This window comes from Gopherus flavomarginatus, chromosome 11 (genome assembly GCF_025201925.1).
Source record: "Gopherus flavomarginatus isolate rGopFla2 chromosome 11, rGopFla2.mat.asm, whole genome shotgun sequence".
Lineage (NCBI taxonomy): Eukaryota > Metazoa > Chordata > Testudines > Testudinidae > Gopherus > Gopherus flavomarginatus.
This window is the reverse complement of record NC_066627.1, coordinates 37,774,745-37,802,009: the sequence shown is the minus strand read 5'-3', so window position 1 is coordinate 37,802,009 and position 27,265 is coordinate 37,774,745. Positions and strand designations below refer to the sequence as shown.

At 42.2% G+C, this 27,265-nt stretch overlaps 2 protein-coding genes and 1 non-coding gene across 3 annotated transcripts in view; 2 read left to right on the top strand and 1 right to left on the bottom strand.

Annotated features, from left to right (window-relative positions):
* The window catches only part of SALL4 (spalt like transcription factor 4), a 14,143-nt gene extending 3,590 nt beyond the window's left edge, over nucleotides 1–10,553 (top strand). Inside the window, exons 2-4 of the mRNA XM_050918102.1 lie at nucleotides 5,182–7,710; nucleotides 8,389–8,696; nucleotides 10,131–10,553. Coding sequence (XP_050774059.1) covers nucleotides 5,182–7,710; nucleotides 8,389–8,696; nucleotides 10,131–10,553 — 3,260 coding nt within the window. The remainder of the gene's footprint in view (nucleotides 1–5,181; nucleotides 7,711–8,388; nucleotides 8,697–10,130) is intronic.
* LOC127031375 (uncharacterized) overlaps nucleotides 313–27,265 on the top strand; it is a 130,768-nt gene continuing 103,815 nt past the window's right edge. The window contains exon 1 of the mRNA XM_050918144.1: nucleotides 313–395. The gene's annotated coding sequence lies outside the window, so the exon portion shown is untranslated. The remainder of the gene's footprint in view (nucleotides 396–27,265) is intronic.
* On the bottom strand, nucleotides 16,527–16,687 carry LOC127031994 (U1 spliceosomal RNA). The gene has a single exon (XR_007768692.1). It is a non-coding gene; the product is annotated as a U1 spliceosomal RNA (small nuclear RNA).

Genomic DNA, 27,265 nt, shown 5'->3' with positions numbered 1-27,265 from the left:
TAGGGGACTGCCTGGCTATATATCACTAGGCTTAAAAACTGATTTAAGAGAGTTGCAGTGTGGGCGGGGGGGCGGGATGCTTTGTGTGGTGGTTTGTATTTTTATTTCTTTTTGGGGGGAGGCTCTGTTTTGTGTATTTCAGGGCAGGTCTACACTTAATGCTGCATCAATGCAGCTGCATTGATGCAATTGTGCGGCTGTGCTGTTTAAATGAAGACGCTCCTATACTAACAGGAACTCTTTTCCCCCAGCTTAGGGCTTGTCTACATCAGAAAGTTGCAGCGCTGGTGAGGGAGTTACAGCGCTGCAACTTAGGAGGTGTACACATCTGCAGGGCACCACCAGCGCTGCAACTCCCTGTTTGCAGCGCTGGCCGTACTCCCGTTTTGTCTCGGGTGTAGAGGATCCAGCGCTGGTGATCCAGCGCTGGTAATCAAGTATAGACACTTACCAGCGCTTTTCTTGACCTCCGTGGAATAAGCAGGTATCCCAGCATACCTGAGGAAGCCTCTGGTAATCAAGCTGGTCTCCTTCCCCGGCTTGCTCTCGCGTTCCCCGAACCCCGAGCAAGCAGGTCTCCTTCCCTGCGGTTTGCAGGGTGGTTCCGGGAACGCGAGAGCAAACCGGGGAAGGAGACCAGCTTCGCCGCGGTTTGCTCTCGCGTTCCGCGAACCACCCTGCAAACCGCAGGGAAGGAGACCTGCTTGCTCGGCGGTTCGGGGAACGCGAGAGCAAACCGGGGAAGGAGACCAGCTTCGCCGCGGTTTGCTCTCGCGTTCCCCGAACAAGCAGGTCTCCTTCCCTGCGGTTTGCACGGTGGTTCGCGGAACGCGAGAGCAAACCGCGGCGAAGCTGGTCTCCTTCCCCGGTTTGCTCTCGCGTTCCCCGAACCCGAGCAAGCAGGTCTCCTTCCCTGCGGTTTGCAGGGTGGTTCGCGGAACGCGAGAGCAAACCGCGGCGAAGCTGGTCTCCTTCCCCGGTTTGCTCTCGCGTTCCCCGAACCCGAGCAAGCAGGTCTCCTTCCCTGCGGTTTGCAGGGTGGTTCGCGGAACGCGAGAGCAAACCACGGCGAAGCTTGTCTCCTTTCCCGGTTTGCTCTCGCGTTCCCCGAAACCCCTTGAAGCCGCCCAACAGCGCTGCAGTGTGGCCACATCTAACACCACTTGCAGCGCTGGTTGCTGTAAGTGTGGCCACTCTGCAGCGCTGGCCCTATACAGCTGTACTAATACAGCTGTAACAACCAGCGCTGCAAAATTTTAGATGTAGACATGGCCTTGGTTAATCCATCTCCCGGAGAGGCAGTAGCTGTTTCTCCTGTTAACACAGTGCTGTCTAGATCAGGGGTAGGCAACCTATGACGCGCGTGCCGAAGGCGGCACGCAAGCTGATTTTCAGTGGCACTCTCACTGCCCAGGTCCTGGCCACTGGTGCGGGGGGATCTGCATTTTAATTTAATTGAAGCTTCTTAAACATTTTAAAAACCTTATTTACTTTACATACAACAATAGTTTAGTTATATAATATCTAGACTTATAGAAGAGACATTTTAACGTTTTTAGAAGGTATTACTGGTACGCAAAACCTTAAATTAGAGTGAATAAATGAAGGCTCGGCACACCACTTCTGAAAAGTTGCCGACACCTGGTCTAGGTGGAGGATTAGGTTGGTAATAACTGTCACTCAGGGGTGTGGATTTTTCACACCCGTAAGGGACATTATTATACCAATGTAGGTCTGTAGTGTAGACCTGGCCTCGGTGTTTGATGTGCATTTCTGCTAATCAGAAATGTAGGGCTGAAAGGCATCCAAGAGGTCACCTCCTAGTCTATACGCTCCTTCAGCCCCCTTACACTGAGGCTCGTATTACTTTAGTTGCTCTTATACAGGCCTTGTTTTGGTAGTTATATTATAAGGCCGAGATTATATCTCTCTCCACTATAATGTTGCTGTGAATTTTTCTTAACCTGACCCAGCTTAAGGAAACTCCTTCAAAGCCTTTCATTCTTGGACAACTACAAATTTCGACACTAAACACTTTTTGCATTCTCGTTGCTGAGAAAAGCGTGGTGTGAGAGAGAGATTGTTACTCGAGCCAAATGTCAAGGTTTGCCATATCCTCCTACGTGAAATTATTCTGGCCCAAACTATCTACACTCACCTGAGTTGTAGGTGTAAACATGTCTGTCCATGCAAATCCTTTGCTTGCATGCATAAGATGCATACTGTGCAGCCTAGTCACACATCTCTAATATAGGGGCTGTAATTATTTTGTAGCTGAACCTTTTTAAAGTAAGCTGGAAAATTAAGCTTATCAACAGTCTCTGATAATCATAACCATTTGCTCTATAGTCTAGTTACTAAAATGCAGCATCCAGTACTACTGAAATAACTCAGCTCCCTGGGTTATTGGCATTATTGGACCTGATCTTGTGAGGGGCTGAACACCCTGAACTCCCACTGAAGCCATAGTGTCAGGCCTCCACACCATTGACCTATAAAGATGGAACTCAAACAAAGTGCCTCTGTGATCAAAGGGTCACACCATGTGTGGCCAGAGGGCACTTTATAGTTTCCTGGAAGAAGATAGAATGTCTTGAATGCTGTGTGTATAGGTGGTGGCAGGAAAGGGGAACTCGTTAACGAATAAAATAGGGCTGCAGCCTTCTGAGGTGAAAACACAACTGATGGACATATACGATTACTGTGAGATCTCTTGTTGTTAAAGTTGGGATAATAAATGTGACATAACTCATCAATGGTGAGTTGACGATGAGTGGCTCCTGGGTGTCCACTGACCTAAGGAGCTTAAGGCTCTAAATCAGGGTCATCTGGATGAGTGTTAACACCTTTTTCAGACCATGGTAAAAATTTCCTCTCAAATCTTTCTGCAGAATTTTTAAAACTCTACGTAGTTTGGATGGGAGGGGAACCAGAAAAGTCTGGAAAAACAAGAACATTCCTCTTCAGCTTTTGGCACATTGAAGGGGGAAGTGGTTACACTTGGGTTCTTGTCTAATTTACAAAATATAATCTTTCTGCTTCCTGCTCCCCACAGACTGTGTCTGACAGGCGAGTGCTGTTGCGTAAATCCCAAAATGAAGGTAGTTCACAGTAAAATGCTTATCTTGCAACCCACCTTGTACAGAGACAAGGTGGGAAAAGAGCTCTGTCTAGCTCAAAAGCTTGTCTCTTTCACCAACAGAAGTTTGTCCAATAGACGATATTACCTTCCCACTTCGTGTCTCCAATATCCTGGGATCAACGCGGCTACAACTACACTGCATATACCAAATATCCTGAAAGTTGTCGTAAAAGTCAAAAGATTTTGGTGACACTAAACACCCACCTTGTCTTGCCAGTGTTCTGAGACCAGCATATTTCCAACAACACTACAAATCCATCTTGTAGTGAGTTGCCCACTCTAGACACTCTAAGTGCTAAATTAACAGTTTTGACACAAGCAATAAATTATTATACTTCCCCTTTCTATTAAGGTTTGGCACCCCTGGCCTACACTCTCTGATCCTCCGACGTCCGAGAGCCAAGTGCACCTGCTCCAGGCTTCTGCGCTGCAGTAGGGTTGTGGGGCTCAGAGCTTCAGCCCTGTGGGAAGTATCTGCAGGTGCTCAGGGTTTCAACAAGAGCAAGGCAGAAGCCCTGAGCTCCAGCAGGTACCTCCTGGAGGGCAGAAACCCCTAGCCCCTTCCCCATTGGGCAGAAGCCCCTACCCGAGGCGTAGGCAACCTATGGCATGCATGCTGAAGGCAGCACGTGAGCTGATTTTCAGTGGTGCTCACATTGCCCAGGTCCTGGCCACTGGTCTGGGGAGCTCTGCATTTTAATTTTAATTTTAAATGAAACTTCTTAAACATTTTAAAAATCTTTATTTACTTTACATACAACAATCATTTAATTATATATTATAAACTTGTAGAAACAGACCTTCTAAAAACATTAAAATGTATTACCAGCACGCAAAACCTTAAATCAGAGTGAATAAATGAAGACTCAGCACACACTTCTGAAAGGTTGCCGACCCCTGCCCTAGCCCCACCACCCCACTGCAGGGCAGAAGCCCAGCGCTTGCCCCCCAGTCTGGTAGGTGGAGAATGGGAGGGGTGAGTGGGCAGGCTCTGTGAGCCACACTTTAACTATAAAAGAGCCGCAGTTCGGCAACCCCTGATATATGCTGACTGCTAAAATAGTATATTTTTGCATTTATTTTTTTAAGAAAGTCATTATGCTCTTTCTTAGAACAAGAGGAAGCTTTTAAAGTTGTTCCACGTGAATGTTAAAAATGTAAGGCTTTATTAGCCTTTTCCTTTAAAAGTAGCATTACATTAAACTAGTATTCACACACAGGTTTGTCTTGTTTATACAGTCTGATTTGCTTGAAAGGAAGTGGTTTCAAAAGTCTTATTAGAAGAGCTGTAATCTACTTAACATGGTTGGTTCTTCTAGTATATGGACTGTAACACCAGGTTTATTCATTCTATCCACCCTTTTCATAAGATACCTAGTATACTGTAATATGGGAGAATAACTGCAGTTTCATTGTTTCTATCTGCAGTGGTTTTGTGCTTCAATGGAATCTTTATCAAATGGAAGGCAGTTACGATGTGTGTTAACTCTAGTGATTCATAGCTTCATATGGCTTTGCTAGAATTTGGCCATTCACCCTCTAAATAACAACTTAATTATGACTCTTAAATATGAAGTAAACAATCACATATGCCCTCTGTCACTGTCTTGCCTTTTGAGTAGTTTAAAAAAGAACTCCTCCAAGCACTTAGTTAGAACACTCATTTCTATCTTTACATGTGTAAAGAGACTTATAGTGAACTAGTTACGTAGTAATTCAAATGGGGAAAACACCATTCCTCTTTCCCTCACAAGCCTGACGGTAGGAAAGTATACCACCTTTACAGACAAATGAATAGAGATGTAGGGTGACCTTGAGCAAGCTACAAAGTGAATCAGTACTAGAGCTAGGGATAGGACTCTGGAATCCTGTCTCCAAGGTTTGCATTTGGTCCATGTGTCTAAGACCCCATTATCTTGCATTTATATCTTTCAAATTCTTGGCTTACCTACAGCCTTAACCTGGGGAAAATGTACCCATGTTCTAGATCTATGTATACATAGGGAATATTTGATTTTTCTATTTTTCTCCCACCTTAGGGAGTCCACAAAACGCCCCAGGTGATGGAGATGATGAAATGAGTTCCAAAAGGTGCCGAACAGAGGAAACCAACATCTGTGAGAAATGTTGTGCAGAGTTCTTTGATCTCTCTGAATTTCTTGAGCATAAGAAAAATTGCACTAAAAATCCACCTGTCCTAATCATGAATGATAGTGAAGGAACAATATCCCCTGAAGACTTCCCTGGACCTTCTACAGAGAGCTTTCCAAATGATCGACAGGATAGCCAGCCAGCCAAGGACAGTCAGACAAAGAGTTGCACTGGCTCTGTGGAGAAGAGAGAGGGGAAAGTTGATACTGAAGTAGTGGGAGGAATGTATCTAAAAACAGAACCTCCTGTTACTCCTGCAACTCATGGGCTAAGCTATTTACCAAAATCCAAAGTACCAAACACTAATGTGACTTTGCAGACAATACGTGGCACTAAAGTGGCTGTGAATCAGCGTACCTCTGACACCATCTCTTCCTCAGCAGCCAGTTTTAATGCTATTCCAATGATCCTTGAACAGCTTGTGTGCTTGCAGCAGCAGCAACTCCAGCAAATTCAGCTCACAGAGCAAATCCGCATCCAAATTGCCATGATGGCTCCTCATGCCCTACATCCTTCAATAGTAGCTGCTACTGATCCACTAAAAGCTTTGGGTGCTCAAATGTCTCAGCAGCTGTCTGCTGCTGTTGCTTTAATTGGACAAAAAGCTGGAAGCCAAAGCCTATCACTGGAATCCTTGAAGCATGGAAAACTACCTCATTCTAACATAGTCATTCCAACTGCTGGCTCGGTAGCCAGTGGGCTTTCTTCTTCCTTCTCCCTGAAGCCTGAAGCAAACAGAAGCCTCCCAAGTTCTATGTCTCGTTTTCCAAACCCTTTACTACCTCAATCATCTAGCTCGGTCATCTTCCAAAACCCACTCTCTGCAGTTTCTTCAGTGATTGATCCCTCAAAGAAAGGCAAAGGGAAGCCCCCCAATATCAGCGTGTCTGAAAGCAAACCAAATGCTGAAGAACCTTTCTTTAAACATAAGTGCAAGTTCTGCGGCAAGGTCTTCGGCAACGATAGTGCTTTGCAGATACACCTCCGCTCCCACACTGGTGAAAGACCCTACAAGTGTAACATATGCGGTAACAGATTTACAACCAAAGGAAACCTTAAAGTGCATTTTCAGCGTCATAAAGATAAGTACCCTCACATTAAAATGAATCCCTATCCAGTACCTGAGCATCTGGATAATGTGCCCACTAGCAGTGGAATCCCCTATGGAATGTCTGTACCACTGGATGAGTCTAACCTAATTGTGGACAGTAAACCTATTCTGACATCACTGCCTACCTCAGTAGGCACTGGCTTGCCTCAGAATATCTCCAATCTAGCATGCATCAAGGAGTCTCTTGGCAGCACATTTTCAAGTGACATGCAGCCAAGGCCTTCTCCAGAAAGCGAAGGTGGTTCTTCCTCATCAGGAGCAGTCAGTCATGAGTCGGGAACTGAGCAGCGCCTGAGCTCACCGCAAGCTAGCTGCAGTGTGAGTGTCTTCCATGTAAGCAGAGCAAGTGAGCAAAGTTCAGAAACATCTAAGCTACAGCAACTGGTTGAGAATATTGACAAGTCCACCACAGACCCCAATGAGTGCCTCATCTGTCATAGAGTGCTGAGCTGCCAGAGTTCACTCAAAATGCATTACCGTACTCACACTGGAGAGAGGCCATTCAAGTGTAAAATTTGCGGCCGTGCCTTCTCAACAAAAGGTAACCTTAAGACTCATTATGGTGTCCACCGGGCAAACACCCCCCTAAAGATGCAACATTCCTGTCCAATTTGTCAGAAGAAGTTTACAAATGCAGTTGTATTGCAGCAGCATATTCGCATGCATATGGGGGGACAAATTCCCAATACACCTATGCCGGAAAACACTTGTGATAATACTGATGTGGATCCTACTGTGACCAAGAAGAATGGAGACCTGACTCGCCCAGGTGAGAACATGGAAAGCATAGAAGACATGGAGGAAGACCTAGACTCTCAGGATGGCCCTAGCAGCTCTTTGAAACCACCAATTCCATATGATGCACAGTCAGAATCTCCAGGCCCAGCATTTTCAGGGATTGCAGCTCTAGAGAACCAAATGAAAATGGTAAATTCAGCTTTGAACTTGCAACGGCAAAGCAGCCTGAAGTCTAGTGACAATGGCTCGGCAGAAAGTGATGGCATGACGAATGATTCTTCCTCTGTGGCAGGTGATCCAGATTATCAAAATGGCAGGAGTCCTGCCGCTTCTGAATCTGCTTCATTCCAGGCATTGTCCCCAACCAATAGCCAATCTGAAAGCATTAGGTCAAAGTCACCAAGTTTCAACAGTCAGGAAGATGCTGGCATGGGAAATAAAGCTGAGGGCCCTGTAAACCATCTTGCAGAGATGGAAGGGGCTGGCGCTTTGGATCTAACTTATGGCAATATTGGTCGAAAGATCATCAAAGAAGAACCTGGGTTACACTTCCCAAATGGAGAGTATGGTGAGTTATAACCAGTAGCTGCACTCCCCATAACTAACAAATCCCTCTAAAGGGGAGCTACTCAGAAGACCAGTGGGAGTAAGACACTCATCCTGCTGGTTTGGTTCCTTTTCAAAAGGAACATGGTGCTTGTTGCTCTGCAAGCCACTGAAAATCTCCTTCCTAATTTCAAATTCCCATTTGAAGGTAAAATCATATGCACAGAATGGGCAAGTTTTCAAGTTGTAGCCCTCCTGCTGCCTAGTGATCACACACTCATCCCATTTACTTCAATGGGAGTTGTGCTCAGTATCTTGCATTTTGTCCTAAAGTTATTAATTAGCTCTCTAAACCAGACACTTCAATGCTCATAAACCATGGAACAGACTGTTCAGCACTAGTATATGAAGTGTAAAGCTGGTATAGCAAATGCTGTGTCTGAGCTTTTTGGTTCAGGGAGAAAGTTGTAAATCCTGAATGCCAAGGAACATATTTGAAGAACCCCAACTCCCTCGTGCCTCAAACAGAGAGACAACTCATTAGCACCTATATACCTGCAAATTACAGCCTGCATGTTCACTGGGTGTTGGGTTTATGCCCAACTTTCAAAAATCTGGACCCAATATCTTGCTTCCAAAGTTTAAACAGAGCTGAAACGTGTAGTGGTGGTAGCCTAATGTGTGTGTTCTTTCTCTTCAGGTCGCAGCAGCATTCATGCTGCTTTTGTCAGGGCACCACCGGCCCTCATAAAAGTGGAGATGTCTAGTGAGCGTCCTATTAATGCTAGCCATTTTATTGGCCCACCAACTTTATCACCTGGTGTTCCCCCTCTCCTGGTGCCACGGCCTAAGCTTTGCCGTCCAGCTAAACAGCACATCTGCACTACGTGTGGGAAGAACTTCTCCTCTGCAAGTGCTCTTCAGATTCATGAACGGACCCATACTGGTGAAAAGCCATTTGCATGTACCATCTGTGGGAGAGCCTTTACCACAAAAGGAAACCTGAAGGTAAGCAATTCTTAAAGGGGCTGAGCTATACTGATGCCTGCCTTTGGAATCACCTTCACTAGGAAAGTCTCTTAAACAGCCCCTCTAAAATGCTTCTATTTCTTCTAATATAATCATCCAGACTTTAAAGATGACCACTAATAATTTCTGCTGGCCCTCTGGGTGGTCATTTAAGACCGAGTTTGCTATAGTCTCTCAATATGCAAGGATCATACATTCAACTCTCTAGTAGGCCTTGAGATCAACCTAAATCCACTTAAAAGTTACAGGTCTTACCCTACAGTTTGTTTTTTGTTTTTTTTTTTTTTTAACTGCAACTTCTAACTGCTTTGTTTAGCAACCCTACCTCCAAATGCTCCTGAACCATGGTGTGGGTTTGGGATCTGAATTTAGTAGCTGAAGCCCATATCTAGATGATACCTCAGCAGTCAGGGAAAAACCCCTGTTTAAAACACCAAAACTGTATTTGATCTGATTCTTTTAAACCCAACACTTTTAAGCAATGATCATTGTTCACCTTACTGGAACATGTTATAGGCTCCACTATTGCTTGGAGCACACTGAGCGTCCCCTGTTGAAGTGACTGTCACTGGAGCAAAGTTCTGCAACAAACAATGTTCAGGGATTTCAGTTAAGCACAAAAAATTGCCTATTGTGCTCCTGTTTGTTATCAGATTAATCCATTTGTCTTTTAAGGAACACTTAGCTTCCCCACCCACACTATGGTTTGACACTGTAGAGTTTCAAGACTCTTCCTGTCGAACAGTCTTTGCAGAAGTATTCTATAAGGAGGGGTGAGAGTGGAAAAGGGGAGAGAGGAGAGAGAGAGAAAAGATGCTTAAACTTAGAAAATAAAATGAAGACTGGGGTGCGGATAGCTGCTTGTTTGTAGATGGGTGGTCTTTCGGAAGGTTCTGTGTTTGTGCAGTAATATGCTATTTGTGTTTTTCCAACTACATGGGAGTGTGTTAGCTGCCAAAATTCTAGTCATGCTAGACTTTTTGTAAAACCATTTCTGAAGTCCGTGCTTTGCCTTAATTCAGCACCACTTGGCAATATTCCCTGTAGCCTATTCTTAAGAACCAATGTTATCTTAAATTGTGTAGAGGAAAAAATAAACTTTTCCCATGCACTAAGTAACTGACTACTTCTGTTCTTGCTTTCCCTCTTTTTTTTGTTCTACTTCAGGTGAAAGTAAACAAGAACATGTAGGGCATATAAGCCATTCTACAGTAACAAAGATCTAAACAAAGATTTTGCTGTAGTTTGAGTACAAAACTACATAAACATTCCTCTGAATGTTTGGCTTTACTTTATCTTGAGGCTCAGATACCATAGTGCTGGTGAGGTATAAGAACTTGGATAGGCTAGAACAGAAGCTCAGAATTATGATAGCTCTCATCTTCTAACTTCTCCTACCCCCTCTTCTGCAAGGTCCATGTTGGAACTCACATGTGGAATAACTCTGCCAGGCGTGGAAGAAGATTATCCATTGATAATCCCATGGCTCTGTTGGGGAATGATCCAAAGAAGGTATCTGAAATGTTTCCAAAGGATATAGTGCCTCCTTCAGTGAACATTGATCCTACAGTGTGGAACCAGTATGCAGCGGTACTCAGCAATGGCTTGGCAATGAAGACTAATGAGATTTCAGTGATCCAGAGTGGTGGCATACCTTCTCTTCCAGTCACCATTGGGGGTGGTTCTGCAATAAATACTGCAACAGTCTCCAAGATAGATGGGTCCCAGTCTGGAATTAGCTCAGATATGGAGAAAGCTGGTGGTGCTGCTGCAGACAATGTGCCGAAACACCAGTTCCCTCACTTCATGGAGGAAAACAAGATTGCTGTTAGTTAGAAAAACTCTTTGTGAAGGTGAAATGCAGAAAGATCAAATATATATACAAACATATATATTTTTAAGAGATTCCATCTCAACCTCCTATTTTCCTATTGACATGCAAATGATTTTATGGTTGTCTTTGTAAGAGTTGCCCACAGTACAATCATGATGTTGCTTTGCAAAAGTAGAAATAATAATAAAAAATATCCTCTTATTTGGAAAGATGCGGGTCTTGCAAAGTATTCCTTGTTATGTATGACTTTAACATGTACAGCCTTACAGAAGTTTCACAACTTGAAATTCCAAAGGTTATAACATTTGCCTCGGTTTAAACGGAAATCTTAGGGGGTTTTGAACACAGTAGAAACAACCTACTGTTCATGGAAAAACTTGTATTTACGGATGACGTGAAAAAATATTATGCGGGTAAATATTCTAGAATGTCTGCCACCCTTTTAGAAGTAGTCTTTGTGTGGTTTTTTTTTTTTTTTTTTTTTTTGAATGTACCTTTTACTGTATTGTTACAGGATTTTTTTTAATTTGCCTCAGAAGCTGTAAAGATTTTACTGGCTTTTTTCCCTCTTTGATCATTGCTCCTAATCCTTGAATACTCCTGTATTGTTGACTGCTGCTTATTTAATACTACTACTTGGACAGTCCCTTAAGAACAGTGCCAAAACTACTCCTTCCAAAGATGTGCAGTTTCTCCTAAAATGTTGTTTGTACCAAGAGCCCTGAAGAAGCATGGGCAGGTATGTATATACTCTTCCCCTCTCCCCCTCCCAGAAAGAGAAGGTCAGGTCTGAAAGCTCTGCAAGGAATCTCAGATAACTGTTGCATCTAGGCATTGGAACTGGTTTCCTTAACAAGAGAAACTTTTTTTTTTTACTTTTATTTTATTTTTGTTTAATTTGGGTTATTTAGGAGAAGTTTTGTGTAAACTTGTATTTAAATACAAAAGTACTCACACCTAAGTTTAATGTCTTGTGGGCTTTTTGGATGGCATTCCCACTTTGGTCATTAAGTTTCTTGGTGATTTGTGCACTTGCATTACACCACAAAACCATGGTGACCCATGTGTATTGTATGAAGGTTATTGAGATAGCCCTCTGGACTCTAAGTTATCTACCTCATTTTTTTCTTTGTAGATGTAGTGTCTATTTTTCTATAAATGACCACTGTAATGAACTGAGATTCAACCAGATGCTTCCATGCACTATATGAAACCAAAACCTGATGTATTAGTGGAAGCACCTGAAGACTTCATGGACTTATTTTTCACTCTGTTACATATACAGATCCAGCAGATGTAAGAAATCTAAAGCTAGATTGGAACCCAATTAAGCATTTGGTATTAAAGGACTGAATGATGGAAAGAAGTCTGATTTCTGACTGCAGGAAATCTGAGTCCAGTCTCAATTGTGGAAGGCCCCCCAAAAATGCAGTTTACCAAAAGTTTGTGTAATGTTGTTGCACCTGATTCTTGTTTATGATCTATTTTTGCCACATTGTGCCTTTCCTGCTGGACTTGTAAGAGAGAACACAACAGTACCTGTTTACACTGTAAAATGGATATTGTTACGTCGAACATGCCAAAGGCATCCCAAGTGTCAAGTTTCTGCATTGTGAATGTATGACTTAAGAATTCTGTAGTTTTGAGTATCTGATGCATTTCTGTTGATGTTTTGAGAATAAATTTGGGATGGCTTTTCGCACTTCATGCTTACATTTTTCTGGCAAAGTACTCTTGTCCCCTTTGAATTGAAATTTCAGTAGGCCTAGTAATACCTTTTGCCTCCACTGAGTCTATTAGTGTGTGCTACATGTTGGAGTTTAGTTTAGTTAATAGGGGAAACATGCCATGAATATTGATTCGAACTCTTAGCAATAGGTATATTGTGATTGTGTGCTACAAAGGGAAAAGAATGCTAGGTCACCGTCACGGACACACCTATCCACAGTTTTATGGGTGACTATGCCAGGGAGGGAATATCCCAGGGTGTGTGTGGTGTGTTTTGGATATGTACGACCATATCTTTCTCTGCCAAGCAGACCTCCGGCTTAGTAAGTGGACTGCTTAATTCTGGCTCCCAATTTCTGAGGGTCAGAACATGGCTGCCCAGAAGCTAAGGTGCATGAGTAAGTTGCCCTTCGTAACTGCTAGAGATGCTTGTTCAGGTCTGGTTGGCCCTTTTTTGGTGCACCACTGATTGGGTGAATGTTTATGGGATGTGTTCATGTGCCCATTTTCTATCCTAGCTAGCAAAATGGATAGGGCTGCTCCAGTCACCAGGAGCTTGTCGTCACTGATGAATTGTCTTTAATGGACACTCTAAGAATAGAACATACTCCACCTGCCCTGACATGCCAACCAGCTCAAACAAATTATTTTGGGAAGTTCTGGGGTGGGTAGCCTTGGAATTTATGCCCCCTACAACAGACAGCAAAGAGTAAGGCCTGGATCTGGCATACTATTGCCACAGGCATGTCCTGTCTGAGACAGGAACAATGCTGGGCATCTGCTGGCAGATTATGGTCCCTCTTGCACCAGCTGGATGATGCAAGAGGACCATGACATAGACATTGGCTGCTGTGCTCCTTCACCAAAGGTCTGTCTTGTGCTCAGTTCTGCAGAAGGAATTCCTCCTTTCCAAACTTTAAAGTGACAAGAGTGTCCTGTGGCACCTTATAGACTAACAGACATATTGGAGCATAAGCTTTTGTGGGTGAATACCCACTTATTCAGACGCATGGGGCATGTGTCTGACGAAGTGGGTATTCACCCACAAAAGCTTATGCTCCAATATGTCTGTTAGTCCATAAGGTGCCACAGGACACTCACTTTTTACAGATCCCAACTAACGTGGCTACCTCTCTGACACTTAAAACTTCAAAGTGTCTCCTTTACAAGAAACCTTTGATTTTATTTTTTACATAGATTAAACATTAGTGTAAGTTTTAACATCACTGTTCAGCATAATAAAATTCAAAAAAGTGCCTGGTTTCTTCACCTCTGCATTGTAATGCACACTGTCTCTTTTCCACTTACTTTCTCTACTAATATAGAGTAACTTCTTTCCTTCTCTTCACGAGCTGGTACCCTTCTTTGTCAATACTTAGTTTACAGATTCTAAGGCCAGAAAGGACCACTGTGGTCATCTAGTCTGACACATATCTTGGGGGAGTACGAGAGCCTCTGTTATAAGTCCTAGAGCATGTTTTTAGAAAAACATCCACTCTTTATTTAAAGTTGTCAGTGATGGAGAATCCACTGTGACCCTTAATAAATTGTTCCAATGGTTCATTCTCACCATTAAATATGTCTTGTTTCTACTCTGCATTTATCTAGCTTTGGATCCAGCTCTTTCTCTGCTAGAGAGATGAGCCCGTTAAATATTTGTTCCACATATAGGTACCTGGACTGTAATAAAGTTACCCCTTAACCTTCTCTTTAATCTAAATAGCTCCAGTGCCTTGAGTATCACTGTACGGTAGGGGTGGCCAAACTGTGGCTTGTTCATCACATGTGGCTCTTTTACAGTTAAAGTGGGGCTTGCATATCCTTCCACCCTTTCTTCTCCTTTCCCCCTACCCACCAGACTTTTTGTGGGGAGAGAGCCTTGCAGCAGGTGGTTGGGCAGAAGCCCCTACCCTATGGGGTGGAGGGTCGGGGGGCACACCTACTGGAGCTGGTGGCTTCAGCAGCAGTAGGGCTGAAGCCCCTGAGCAGGTGCATCCTGGCTCTCAGACTTCTGAAGATTGTTGTATGCGGCAGAGAGAGGTTAGTAAGTTTGGCCAGCCCTGCATTTTTTGATCCTTTAGTTCTCATGGATCTTCTCCAGTTTATCAGCATCCTTGAATTGTAGGCAAAAGATCTGGACACAGTATACCAGTGACAGTTGCACCAGTGCCAAATGCAGAGGTAAAATAACCTGTCTACTCCTAGTCAAGATTCCCTTGTTTGTGCATCCCAGGATTGCATTAATTCTTTTGGCTACAGTATCAGATTGAGAGCTCACATTCATCTGATGATCCACCACAACCCCCAAATCTTTTTCAGAGTCTTTACTTTCCAGGATAGGGTGTAATTACATCCAGTAATTAAAGCCTATATTTTGTTCCCAGCTGTGTGCATGTACATTTTACCCATATCAAAACATACACTGGTTCCATGCACCCAGTTTACCAAGCAAGCTAGATCACGTCAAAGCAGTGACCCGTGCCTCTCATTATTTACCATTCACCAATTTGTGTCACCTGGAAACCTTATCAGTGCTGATTGTTTTCTGTTCCAGGTCATTCTACATAGGACATTTTTGGGGTTGGGGGGTTATCATAGTATTAGGAGCTGCTTTTGTTATAGGCAAACTAGGCAGATGGCTGGGACAAACAGGAGTGAGTGGTTCTGCACTTGGGTATTCCCTTCTCCGCTGTCTCCAGGGGTGCAACTCTTTTATGACACAATCAAAATGGGTGTCATGAACTATGCTTGAGTTTTTTAAAACAGCTGTTAACACAGTTTGAGCACCAAGGGAGGGATATCTCAGTGGTTTGAGCACTGGCCTGCTAAACCAGGGTTATGAGTTCAATCCCTGAGGGGATCATTTGGGATCTGGAGCAAAAATCCATCAGGGATGGTACTTATTCCTGCTGTGAAGGCAGGGGATTGGACTCCTTGACTTTTCAAGATCCCTTCCAGTTCTGTGAGATAGGTATATCTCTATCAAGCAATGTCTTCATCAACAACTGACTGCAGTCTACCCAGCACTGTTGTGGAGGAGAGAAAGAGGATGCACTTACATTTCATGCCCTCCTTCCCCTTAGCATGTAGGTGGCTAGCATAGTCAAAACATTTTCAATGAAGTGTGCTGTTTTTTCCCAACACTGAAACAATTTGCAGAGATGTATCTATCCCAGCAAAGATTTTGTTGGAAAGGAGTTGGAGGGAGAGACTCACAGCATAACATGTGGTGGTTAAAGCATTTGCCCTCCCTGATTCAAAGTGATCTGGGATGCAAAACTGCTCTGAATCAGGAAGGACAGGGCCTTGTGCCTGCCTCTGCCACAGCCTAGATCAGAGCCCTGACCCCTGGGACAAGAACATGCTCAGGTTTCGATCCATCAGTGGACATTTCACCACCTCTTAGTTTTTACAAAAATGTTTGATGTGTTTAATGTTCCAATACGGCATGAAAACCAATTTTGAAAGTTGGTGCAAAATTGCAATTGTCCTCCAGCTAGCTTTACTGGAGGCTGCTCTTATAATAGCCCAGTTATAAACCTTTCAATATTTTTGAGTGGATAAACTTGATTCAGGTATTCTGTGTCTTATCAGTTTATTGCCAGGGCATCTCATTCATATTTCATGTAATACAACACATCTTTTAGGTCTACAACGAGCTGGATTCCAAGCCCAAGGCTGCTCCTGTTGTGACAATGAGTAGCTCGGTACCCCTGCTGGTAAAATGTCAGTGACATTTGGGTCGAATCAAGCTGCTCTCCATGCTTAAAAGCTGCTTAGATCAGCAGCTGCTGGAAGAAAGGAAGCAATAGTCAGATGGCAGAGGCAAGGACCTGGTCTTAATTATCAAAAGTTACCCTAAATTAGGACTTGACTTGCTACACTGTACATCCATGCACACTTCCATGGATAGCCCTAAATTCAAAGGAATAGTTCTGTGCAGCTAAAATTTGTGCATTCCACAATCAGTTTATATGGCACCAGAAGTCCTTGCTCCAAAGAGGTTACAATCAAATGAAAACAGACATCAGCAAGGAGAGATGTCAAAACAAGCAAGGGAAAGCAGATCACATATTTAAAAGAACTGAGAAGAGACTTTCTCTTATTTGAAAAAAAGTCTTGCTGAGGTGGAGTGAACTCAGCTACAGCAAGTGATTCATGTAACATTTCAGAAGAGAAGGTTGTATTGTAGTCTACAGGTGGAATAGAACTGTGTTGCTTCTGGCTACAATTTTTTTTTTTTTAACCAGGGGAAAGCACGAACGCAGTCCCCCACTACCACAAGTTATGCAGTTGAGTTTCCTGCATTTGGGGAAATCGCAGGGGTCAGCACACCCACAGTGCAATGGATGAGCCTCACCCTGGGAAAACCACCTTCGTGATCATGGTATCTCCCCTGCCAGGGTCTCATCTATACTCAAGTGTCAGTGACCCACTTACAATACTGTCCCATGGCTCAATTACAATATAGTTCCAATTTGTGCATAGAAAGGACCTTAATTATACTCTGCAGTGGGGCTACTGCAGCAGACACGTCTGACCTTTTATCATGACTACAATCAGGTCCCATCTATATTGAAAGAGCAAATTAAGTTCTAAGAGGGGAGAGCAATGTTATAACTTGGTGCCAGGTTGGCTAAGTTTGCAGAACAGGTGGGACCAGAAATTAACTGCAATCTACAGAGCAGAAAAATATGTGCTCTGAGCAATTTTCAAACTCAATGTAGTGAAACTTATTGAAGAGGTAACATTTCCTTTTAATTTTGTATATGCTCATGCAGTTTGGGAGGAATTTCACTGATGCCAACAGAGTTATATCAGTGTACGTGGAGAGGGACTGGGGCCAGTAAGTGCACTGTCTCTGTTGATTAGACTCTCTTATTGCCCAAAGCACCATTCTGTACTTCTTGTAATTGCTCACCTCTCCACTGCAGCTACATAGTGGATTTGTCCCAGCTGTTACTAATGTGGAAGCAGCAGATTTACTAGTAGGAGTCAAGCCAAGGATTGAGTCATTCTCTAGAAGCCAGTACAAGTTTGGTCCTACCACTCAACCCTGGTCCACACTGGGGGAGAGGGGTTCGATCTAAGTTACGCAACTTTAGCTTGGTGAATAACATAGCTGAAGTTGATGTACTTAGATCGACTTACCATGGTGTCTTCAACACGGTGAGTTGACTGCTGCCCCTCCCATCGACTCCGCTTGTGGCTCTGGAGTAAAGGAGTCGACAGGAGAGCGCTCGGGGGTTGATTTAACGTGTCTAGACTAGACGTGATAAATTGACCTCCGCTGGATCGAGCACTATCGGGTGGGTAGTATAGCCATACCCAAAATCAAAAGTTCCTAACTTGCCTAACTACCTTAAATCCCCCTAAGTTTATATCTGTATTTAGGCACCTAAATGGCTCTGGAAAAAAATCATGTCCCATGTACAAACTAACATGGTTTCCATAAAAAGAGTACATCACCAAACTTAAAGGTGGTCAGACTATGGTCCATGAAGCACTTACACATGTTCAATAGTTGAAAAAGGAGAAAAAAGTTGCAGAAGATTCACATTTTTCTCTGTTTCTCAGGGTTTGAAATAGCCCCCTTGTTTAAGGGCTTCTTTTAAATGGTGGGTGTTTGTACTGAAATTTTAAATGTTAGTGATCACTTTGATAGTTTAACTAAAAGCTTCCATAAGTCATAAAAATACAAAAATTTTCAAGAAGTCATTTTTTTGTAACTAACATTTTTAGTTTTGAAAAAAGACCATTTTAAAAAATAAAAAGCTTTTTATTCAGAAAGTGTCAACTAGTTCCACTCAACACAGCTGGAAACAAACCTAGGGCCTGCTTTTCAGAGGTGCAGAGTTAATAAATACCCACAACTCCTGTTTAATTCCACCAGGCTCTGTAGAGGTTGCCAGTCTATGAAAATAATCATAGTACTGAGTGGGCTTAGTAGGCCTGATAGCCTTTAAAAGCAGCTGTAAATGAGGAGGGAGGAGCCAGCCTGGGCCTGCCACTATATAGGAGGAGAAGAGGAACCAGGAATTGCCTTTGCTCACCAGAACCACCTGAGACTAGAGCCATAGATGGGAGAGGTGCTAGTGAGGTACTTCAGCTTGCAAAGGGAAAGGGAAATGAAGCAAAGCCTGTTCAGGTGAGGGTGAGATAAAATGACAGAGTAAAAACAGATCCAGATTTATATTTTCCAGAAGGTGAAACACTTGCTGCACTGAAGTTAGTTTAAAATCCATTATTAATAGTTTCCCATGAAACACCGTTGTGTTTGCCCACATGGATGTAATGTATTTGGAAGTGGGAGGAGAGGTGGTCATGTGATGATTTATCTGTTATGATATGATCTGTACTACAAAGTTTGAAAGCCCCCAAAGTAAGCGAAGATGATTTTTGGCCTGAAAACTTCAATATTATCACTCACTTGTGGGCCCATAAATGTTATCACAATGGTGCTGAATGGTTCTGAATCTTTTAAATTTGAAACAAGATTTCTAGCTGCCTGCATTATACCTACCCTCCCCATGCAGGCTGGCTCACTGTGGTGAATGCTCTACGTGTTGCCCCACGTGGGTGGGCAAATTTGGACTCAAGCATGTTTGACACCATCCCACATTCATCACTGACCTAGAAAAGTCTCTCTCTGGCTGCACTTCCACAGCAGGAGGAGAAATATAAATGCTGAAGCACAGAAAAGAGCTGTTGATCAGATACCTGCTTATTTTCAAACTTTCCATTCTCAGCACTTAAGATTAACTGTATAAACTGCTGCTCTGCTTCCATTTTTGGAACTGCCACTGATATTTGAGAAGGTCTCTGTGCTTCAAATCCTCGGTGAAGGATATTGAATCTGCCCTGGGAGAATCCTGCTGTTCAGTAACTAATGTGGCTAGGAGTCAGAGGGGGGATGCCCTGGCAAATTTAATGCGCCCTGTCTATTCATGTTCTCTTATTGGCCTCCCTTGCTGTCAGGCTCTGCATTGTTAGGATTAACTTCTCAGATGTATTCCATTTCACAACTCCACAGGAAAATCCTTCACATTAGAAATGCCCTCTCAGTGACAATGGTTGTACCTCATTCTGGACTCTGTTTAGCAACTTTTTATTCAGGGAAGACCAACCAATCTCCAAAGGTTTGTTCAATAAAACCAGGAATAGTGTGTCCATAAAGCAAACTAAATACCAATACAATTACATCTAATGGCATGATGCCTATTTTGGGGTGGGGAGGTTGAGGAAGAGAAGTCAAGTCTAGCTAACAGAACAAACCCTGCCATTTTAACCCATCATGTACAATAAGCACAATAGAACAAGTTATTTACCCTGCATCCTATTATAGTGTATTGTGATTTTTCTGATTAACTGAATAATCTGCTTGTTTAGTATTATACTCTGACTATTCAGTATTAAAATCTGCATAGTAACATGGTTAAAGCTGAATTTCAACTTCCAGCATAGCACTTCCCAAATTTTCCTAAACCAGACAGCTAGGGTGGTGCAGAGCAACAGAAGTCTCCCCCATTCTGTTCTGCTAACAAGGTGTGTGAGTTGGATGCAAATATTTTTATTTTCCTAAAGGGAGACTTGGCTTTCAAAAGCCTAGGAACTGATGCACTATAGAGAGTTGGAATTGAATTGTTCATACAATATATAATTCTAATTGAATTTTCATGTCATCCCCATTTTCAGTTGTTTATAACTTCATCAAAAAATGTCCTTTTATTTGTGAATGAAACTGTGTGTGTGTGATGCATCAATTGATCAGAAATGTGGATACATAACTCAGAAATCAATACACTTTGCTTTGTCAGTTTTACTGTGGTCTAAGAAATGAGCCAAGTTTGGACAAAGTTGGTTTAGCAGGTTTAAAATTATAAATGCCAAATTTTTGTGGGACTTTTACCCTCATAAGCACAGTAAGATTTGCTGTTAGATGTTTTGGCGTTAGGATATTCTAAAGTGGCTTGCAATGCTGCATGTTGTGAAGTGCTTTAATCTGATCTCAGCTTCCAAGGAATTTTTAAATTAAATCTTCAAATGTGCAATTTTTGCACAAGCACATCATATTCTAAATGACAGTGCTTTCAGGCACAACATGTAACTATTGGACTATGAAGTCCATTGAACCTTATATACATTTCAGAAAGTTATTAATAAGCATTGTCATAGCCAAGACTGGGAGGTAGCCCAGGTGACCCAAGATACCACATAATCTGTGAATGAAATCAGCTCTAAAAGATAAGAATTCCTCAGGTCAGATCATAGCCTGCAGTAAGGTACCTGGGCATCACCAGAGAAGCACAAAGAGGCTTTAAAATTCCCCGTGATGGGCAGCTCTCATTTCTTCCAATGGCAGGGAATTCTTAACTGGTGTATAGCTTTCAGAGAATGCATATTTTAGACACATTGCACTTTAGCCACATGAGATGCAATTAACTTCAGTGTGAGAGAGAGACGACAGGGTGGCGTGTGGACATATTCAATTTCTCTCAAGCCACTCCAATAAACCAGCAAACAGAATGATCTGGCTAGACAATTCAAAAACCCAAAGCACATACTTGAAAATATGATTTACTTTAGATATGTTTGCATTAGTTCTGCTAGGAAGAATCCATCACCAATTTCTAATGGCACCAGCATTCCTCTGGAGTGAATAGTGAGGCCGAACAAGGATACGACTCATAAAGTGGTTTAGAACAACCCATTAATTAGGCTAAATCTGAAATGCTAGCATTACACTGCCTTCCTGTCTTTAATTGCAGCCTTCGTCCGTTCTGCCCCTTACACCTGGATATCCCTTTTACTGTGCACTACACATCCTCCTCTTCCTTTAAACCTATGCATTTTTAACCCACATTGCTATGAGCATTGCTGTGACAATAACTATACTTGTATTATTATAAATAATGGTCTGTGTTAAAACCATCTTACGGTCACCTGGTATATTTTAGGTTTGATTGTATGTTTTATCTATTTAGGGTCCAAGCCTGTAACCCTTACTGGCATTGCAGCGTAATCCTTACTCATGCAAGTTGTCCCATGGAATCACTGAGGGTTACAGGATAAGGGCCCACTTAAGGCAGGTAGTATATCTATTATGTCTATACAGGGCAAGGCACGCTGTCAGCATTTAATAAATAATAAACCTACATGCCAACACATTGAATTTTAATTTAAGGAGAAAAGTAGAGATGCCCCTTTAACTCCAGTGAAATACATTGAACTAGTGGAGCACTATGGAAGGACAGTAAAAAATGGTAAATATTGTGCTGGAAAACATTGTCCCTTGTAAACAGAGGAAGTAGGAGTCTATGCAGGATTGCCATAGATAAATCCATTCTGACACTTTGTTAGGATCACTCCCACATTTCCTCTCCAAATGCCATATAGTTGGCAGCATGAAAAAACATCTTTGCTGGTAATGTGCTGTCAGAGTGATCACAACTCAGAGCTCGAGGCGTGGACAGGAAACTGTCACAGACCAATGTCCTCTTGCCTTTGAGGAGACACTCCCAGTTCTCTAGAACCTGGCTTCACAAACTGAAGAAGGGATCTTTTTCTTTTAGGTCCCTTCAACACCTGCTTCATAATATTTTCTGCTAATAGTCTGCAAAGAACAGAATTATTAGACATAAAGATGAACCTGAGTTGTTGGGAAGAATCAACACAGCTTTTGCCGCAATGAAGTGGCAAAGTCTGCAGATGATACAAAATTACTCAAGATAGTTAAGTCCAAAGCAGACTGTTAAGAGTTACAAAGGGAATCTCACAAAACTGGGTGACTGGGCAACAAAATGGCAGATGATATTCAGTGTTGATATATGCAAAGTAATGCACATTAGAAAACATAATCCCAGCTATACATACAAAATGATGGGGTCTAAATTAGCTGTTACCACTCAAGAAAGAGATCTTGGAGTCATTATGGATAGTTCTTTGAAAATATCCACTCAGTGTGCAGCAGCGGTCAAAAAAACTGATAGAACGTTAGGAACCATTAGGAAAGGGATAGATAATAAGACAGAAAATGTCATAATGCCACTATATAAATCCATGGTACACCCACACCAGGAATACTGCATGCAGTTCTGGTCACCCCATCTCAAAAAAGATACATTAGAAATGGAAGAGGTGCAGGAAAGGGCAACAAAAATGATTAAGGGTATGGAACAGCTTCCATATGAAGAAAGGTTAAAAAGAATGGAACATTCAGCTTGGAAAGGAGATGCGTAAGGGGGAATATGATAGAGGTCTATACAATCATGAATGGTGTAGAGAAAGTAAATAAGGAAGTGTTATTTATTTCTTCACATAAACACAAAAATGAGGGGTCACCCAGTGAAATTAGTAGGCAGCAGGTTTAAAATAAACAAAAGGAAGTACTTCTTCACACAACACACAGTCAACCTGTGGAACTACTTGCCAGGGAATGTTGTAAAGGCCATAACTAGGGTGACCAAATGTCCCAATTTGGGGGGCTTTTTCTTATATAGGCACCTATTACTCCCCACCCCCATTCTGATTTTTCACACTTGCCCTCTGGTCACCCTAGCCATAACTATAACTGGATTCAAAAAAGAATTTTAGGTTCATGGAGGATAGGTCCGTCAATGGCTATTAGTCAAGATGTCCAGGGATGCAACCCCATGCTCTGGGTATCCCTAGGCCTCTGAGTGACAGACGTTGGGCCTTGGCAACAGGGGATGGATCACCTGATGATTGCCCTGTCCTGTTCATTCCCTTTAAAGCATCTGGATTGGCCACTATCGAAGACAGGATACTGGGCTAGATGGAGCCAGTACAGTACCCATTGTTTTGACCCAGTATGGCCATTCTAATGTTGTTAAAACTGGTTAAATAGTATATGTGGTGAATGCAGAGCTGGCAAAGCCATTTTTAAAACTATTTTGAGAGCTGTCTTGTAGTTTCCTGTCGTTTCCTCACATGGGTTAAAAGGTAGGTGTGATCAGAAGAATAATAAAAATCCTATCTAATGAGAGACATGGTTCAGCCATTCAACCCTTCTTTGTTTGGCATGGTCAAGCTTTGGAAAAGTTATACAGAGCCTACTAAAAGCCTTAAGGACTTAATTTCTGAAACCTTCAGCACTGAGGGTTATGTGCACAGAAACGCATGTCATGCACTGTGAATGGAAGGTCACTGCAGAAGGCATGTAGGAGCACAGAAAGGCTCACAGGGGAAACTGAACAGAGCAAATTTAAAATATTCATTAAAGTTAATGTTTAAAATTAAATATACACAAGTTAAGAGGGATGGTACTGTACATCTGGGGTCAGGCTTGAGTTATGAGGGATGACAGGTATCGCTTACAAGGATCACGAGATACATACATATCACATAACCAGCATAGAACCAGATTGGGGTCTGGGAGTTTTTAAAGCATCAGTGGATAAGTGGGCTTGGGTATGCTACCCATGGAATGTATTAAGAGCCCAAGTCAGTATCAGTAGAGCAAATAAGTACATGGGTGGGGTGCATCCCTTGGTTCGTCAGAGAAGGAAGTGGGTTATTTCCCTGGTCAGCTGTCTCGATTACTCAACCTGATATTGATGGTGTCCCATGTTATGTTCCGTATAGATGTCTCTGGACCACCTGATGGTGTTGGACACCATGAGCTGTCTCCTGAGCCGGGTGTAGTGTCAACCAACTCCGCATGGTTTCAGTACCGGCTCGTTGTGGGGGTCCCATGAGCCCAGGGCTCCCATGATCAGGGCATGGATCTGGACCTTATAGCCCTGGGCTCTCAGAGTGTTGGCCGGCGGGATGTACTTCAACACTGAAACAGTCACATAGCCATCTCTTAGTGCATTGTCTCCACACACCATAGGAAGTGCATGTGACCCTGTCTACATGATGAAAAAAGGTGCTCTTTTCAATCAAGTTAATTCATTGAGTTAGCTTAACTCCCCCCATAATACATGTATAGACACAGTTTAACACCTTTACAATTGTATTAGCTTGTCATGTTGTAACAGCTTTTATAATGTCTGACTTATGCTGTATGCATCACTCATGCCTTTTCCTTCCCAGAGTGGTACTGCTGATTGGCTAGAAAGTTGCCACAAATCCTGCTGTCTTCCATTATCTTCTGTTCAATTTATCCTTATGGAGGTGTGACTCATTCAGAGATGAATATTTAAGAGTGAAGATGCTTATTAATTTTTGGTAGCCGCATTTCAGTCTCTTGAAGCTAAAACAAAAGTTGTGTACTTTCCCTGCTACTGCTTGTGCACCTAATTTGCATGTGTAGTTAACATGATTGAATGTACAGACTGGGCATTTACATATACATAAAACACCTGGATAATATTTTAACTAGCTATTTGCATTTACAAAAGCCAGTTTTGCTTGAATAGTCACATTCATTGCAAGCCCAAATTAGGCCTGCAGCCCTGAGCATCTCAAATTCAGAAAAAATTAACCTCTGTGGTCCATAGATCCTGAAAAACACATGTGCATGTCCTAAACTTTAAACTTGTGAGTAGGCTCACTGAGGCCAATGTGACTGCTCATGGCCTTAAAGTTAACCACATGTTTAAATGCTTTGCTGATTCAAGACCAGCCTAAATCTCTCTGCATGGGAAGCAGGCTATCCTCCCCTGGCTGATGTCCAAATATGGGAGTCTAATTTTCCCCTTTCCACATCTCCATATACACTCTACCCCGATATAACGCTATAACGCTGTCCTCGGGAGCCAAAAAATCTTACCGTGTTATAGGTGAAACCACCTTATATTGAACTTGATTTGATCCGCCAGAGTGCGTAGCCCTGCCCCCCCGGAGCTCTGCTTTACTGCATTATATCCGAATTCGTGTTATATCTGGTCACGTTATATCGGGGTAGAGATGTACCTGTTTTCAGTTCTTTTTACATGACACTTTCACCGTTTTATGTAGAAAAAATTGTTAGCCTTGCAAATTTGCAAATAATGTAATAAATATTAATTTATTCTAATTGTTAAGCTCCACTTTCTGCCTCCTTACTTGTGCCCCTAGATTTTTCCATATCCAAAAATCTCATATGCTAAATCTCATAAAAATAGCCTTTATGAAAAATCACAAAATGGGCCCATTTCCCCCAAAATACTGCACTCTTTGTATTTATTTTATTTTATTAGTCATAGTTTTGAATTTGATCTCATTCTGGATGAGTGAGAGGGTGTCAGTCCTGTTATTCTATAAATTAAGCATACAAGGGGTTTTTTTTTTCTTGTGTTTCAATATATCTTTGTATGAGGAACAAAACCAAACCTTGTAGAAATCCTACATTTCCTCAAACCAAAACACATGCATACTGAAACTTCATTATAAGAATGCCAAATGGTCTTTCAATAACAGAGCCTGTGGCAGTGTGAGCTTTATTGTAGTTTCCCTTTGCAAGTGTTGATGGATTTATGAAGGGCTTCATTACATATAGGCTTAAAGGATATCCGCTATCACCCACTTGTCAAAAGAAAAAAATAATATCAAAGCCATCCGTGCAGATCAGAGATACAGGTGCTAACAGCACATTATAGTCTGGTAGTGATTAACTTGCCAATTAATTGCAGTAACCTTGTCTGAGTTCAGACATTTAAAAGATAAATTTAAAAGATGAATGCATCATGTGTAGACTTAGGGCACATGTACATTGCTACCATATTGCTAATCATTCTTGCCTTGGCATCACAGATCTCACATTTGCATTTCTGTTGTAAAAAAAAATGCTTTCTCCTCCTAGGCATTATGCACAGAGGTAGTGACTGTGTGTGTGCATTAAGCCACTGGGAACAGGCTGCCCTTGCATGTGTTCATTCCGGTAGTTTTTGTTTTTTCAGAAGCGTGGATTTAATAAGCTGAGTGTGTTTCAGTATTGCCTGAAGAAATAGGATGAGTCTGCTTTCTCCGTTGTCACTCCCTGAAATGAATCAGCAGCCAGTGGAAGTAATGCAGCACATGAAACGGTTTGCTGCAGAGTTAATGTGTGACGGCAACTTTTCAATCCCTTAGCAACCAAATCTCCCTTCTCGCAGTTTCAGATGTCTCTACCTTTCAAATGATGGAATTGCAAGCACAGTCCTGCTGCCATGCGGAAAGTATGATACAGCTTAAAGCTAAATTCTCATACAAATAAGGTGCGCAAAAGCATGCACAAATTGCACACTTACTTTGTGTGTGTATAGAGGTCAAGTAATAGCATGCACAAATCGGAATTACCAATTTCAATGTGCAGTTATCTGTTTCTCATGTGAAATCATGGTAACTTCATGCGTATCTTGTCCATGCAGTAGTACATGGATTGAAAAGCAAGGCCATTACCGTTATCTCAGTATTTTGAATAGTTTGATTATTAAATTTTGAAAATGACATGCCATATGCATAGAGGCAAACAGAACTAATTACAAACACAGATTAAGTCCAATATATCTGGTAAGAGATTCATATTAACCTTCCAGAATAAAAAAGCCAACACAATATATTAGTATTCAGTATTTCTGCAGAGCTCAAGAAGCAAATAAAAGGCACAGTCCCTGACTCTGTCTAGCAAATGCAATCATGAAATCAAAAACATAACAGAAATGGCATACAGGAATTTCCATAGTGGATCAGACCCAAGGTTCATATAGTCTAGCATCCTGTCTCTTGCAGTTATCAGTACCAGATGCTTTAGTTTAGATGAAGGTGTAAGAACCCCACAGTAGGCAGATGTGGGGTAATATGCCCCCCACTTAGGTCTTACCACAACAGATAATGTTGGATAAAGGATGGGCAAGTGGAGTAGGAGGAGGGCAATGGGAAAGAAATGCAGAGTATGATTTTCCCACAGGTCATAGACACTTATTTGCATGTTTTGCATTAGTTACATCTGAACAAGAGTTATGTGCTGCTAAGTTTGAATTTGTATTAAATGGAAACCCTAAAGAACAGTTAATATGTTAAGTGAGCCACATGCTATTGGAGTGGTAGAAGTGTAGCCACA